The sequence below is a fragment of the Lolium perenne genome, chromosome 3 (assembly GCF_019359855.2).
Source record: "Lolium perenne isolate Kyuss_39 chromosome 3, Kyuss_2.0, whole genome shotgun sequence".
Classification (NCBI taxonomy): Eukaryota; Viridiplantae; Streptophyta; class Magnoliopsida; order Poales; family Poaceae; genus Lolium; species Lolium perenne.
Genome location: NC_067246.2, coordinates 321,072,104 through 321,074,249, shown reverse-complemented (window position 1 = coordinate 321,074,249; position 2,146 = coordinate 321,072,104). Strand labels below are relative to the sequence as shown.

Below are 2,146 nucleotides of genomic sequence, written 5' to 3'. Positions count from 1 at the left end.
CGTTGGTGCAAGGCGTGCAACTTTCTCCTATGAAGGTCACGGTTGGAGTCGGAGCTGCCTCCTCCTCGACGTGCTTGGGGGGTCGATTGTTTGGCATAGGCCCACTTGGGCTCCGATGTCATTTGCGGCGAAGGTCTCGGTGGTGGTTGTCTAAGGCGAAGTCGGAATCGCTGGCTCGTGGAGGAGTGACGACGATGACGCTCGATGGCATCCTCAACGATGGCTTTCTTCTCGATGGCGTGTGTGCTTTGTGTGGGTAGCCAGGTTGGCCGAGGTGCTCAGTGTGCGTTGTTGGTTTTCGCCCGATTTTCTCCTAAAAATCGGGCACTTTCTTCTTTATCAATGAATTAAGGCAAATCTTTTGCCTTTTCTTCAAAAAAAAAAATAAATCCCCAAATCCTTCAAGCATATCACAAAGACAAAGACATGGTTTCCCCAGAAATTGCAAAACACATATATGTCTGGCTACAGTAGCGACTGGATTGACCTTCATACGAGTCATGAGCGTGCATTAAAATTTAGAGCGATGGATTGACGACTTGGCCAGCGAAAACCACGACGCCGGTGAGCTCCTCCTTGATCAAGTACATGAAGGGGTGGTCGGCGACGAAGTCTACTACTGAGACCGGCGTCCTAACCACAGACGAACAACCAGCACCGTAACAACCGAACATGGTCGCCGCGGCCGCCTCGGTCCCTTGTTCATTTACTTCAACGAAGGACTGGTGATACACGTTGGAGACGACGAACCCCCGGTGGTCCGCCGTGTTCGTCGACTCCAGCATCTCCGAGAAGTCGGCGACTTGGTGGTCGAACGGCAGGTGCAGGCCGAGGCCCTGCAGCAACCCCGTCGCCTCCGCCTTGTAGGATATGGTGAACTTGGGCACCCTGAAGTCGCCCACGGGGACCTTGTTGGCCCAGAGATCCACGGTGACCTGCTTGAGCAGGTCTGGGCTGGCGGCCAGCTTCTGCACCATGCTCTGCAGGCCGTTCCGCTGGTTCGGGAGGTAGATGTACATGGCGAACTGCCGGCGGCGGCTCTCGTCAATGCCGCCGCACGCGTAGAGGAGCTTGAGAACCTTCCAGTCGGGGCAGCAGGCGATGTACTGGTTCAGCCGGCTCGACATGAAGGGCACGCAGACTTCCCTGTTGGCGGGAAGGTGGAAGGTTCCTGGCTGCGTGAGCTGGGCGTCGAACTTGGTGTCCCAGACGCCCTTGAAGTAGAGCGCGTTCGCGAGGATGCAGCGCGTGGCGGCGCTCACGGAGCCGCTGGGGAGGAAGTCCTTGATCAGCCCCGCCGTCGCCGCCTCGAACCACTGGTTGATCGAGTTCCTCGACACGTCGGGCTGGGGAGGAAAAGATGGGTCAGCAAATTGGAGATGCAGTGGTGCAAGTAATTAAACTAGTCTGGACGGCGTGGTAATGCTCACCATTGTCGAGAAGGAGGCCTGGCGAGCTTGGGCGCGGTAATGCTCGGCGACGACGCGAGCGTAGTCGTCCTTGAGGCGGGCCGCCGCATCGTCCACCCAGACGCCGTTGGCGAACCGCAGCTTCGGCCCGCCGCTCTCGCCGTCGGCGTCGGCGAGCACGCGCAGGGCGACGCGCGACGCGAGCAGCGCGTGGGCGTGGCCTCCGGCGGGGCCGAGGACGGCGACGATCTCGTCGAGCGTGGCGCCGCGCGCCCCCGCGCCGAGTAGCACCAGCGCCGCGTGGATGGAGAGCGGGGAGATGGCGAGGTTGCTGGCGCCCGCGCCGGGCCTGCACGCGTCGGCGCGCACGAGGTGGTGCAGGGCGCGCATCGCGAAGGCGACCTCGCCACTGCTGGCCTCCGCGATCTCCGTCTCCATGGCCGGGCGTCGCGAGGGGATCTTTTTCGTGGGGGCGGGTTTCCGGTGGTTGTGTCCGTCGCGGCCTGGAGGCTATGGATTTTCTAGGGTGCGACGGTGCGTGCGTTCGACGCAGCAGTGGCACCGTGTTGAGTTCATGTAGTACTCGTAGTAGGTTTCAGATTCAGTTTCGATTTTGGTTCCTTTTTGGGGCCGTGCTGAGAGCATCTTCACTCGCTTTCTCAAAGACCCCTAATAGTTTGGTTGGGGCGTCGGCGCAAAAACAGGCCTCTAGGCACATCTCTAAATTTGTTTTTCTG

General features: G+C 59.9%; 1 protein-coding gene across 1 annotated transcript; it reads right to left on the bottom strand.

The window, feature by feature from the left end:
• Positions 1–430: 430 nt before the first annotated feature.
• On the bottom strand, positions 431–1,909 carry LOC127345653 (serpin-Z1-like). The gene is made up of 2 exons (XM_051372140.2): positions 1,431–1,909; positions 431–1,346 (listed from the first exon to the last, which is right to left on the bottom strand). The coding sequence occupies exons 1-2, from the start codon at positions 1,845–1,847 to the stop codon at positions 519–521; spliced, it is 1,245 nt and encodes a 414-aa protein (XP_051228100.1). The 5' UTR covers positions 1,848–1,909; the 3' UTR covers positions 431–518.
• Positions 1,910–2,146: the final 237 nt, after the last annotated feature.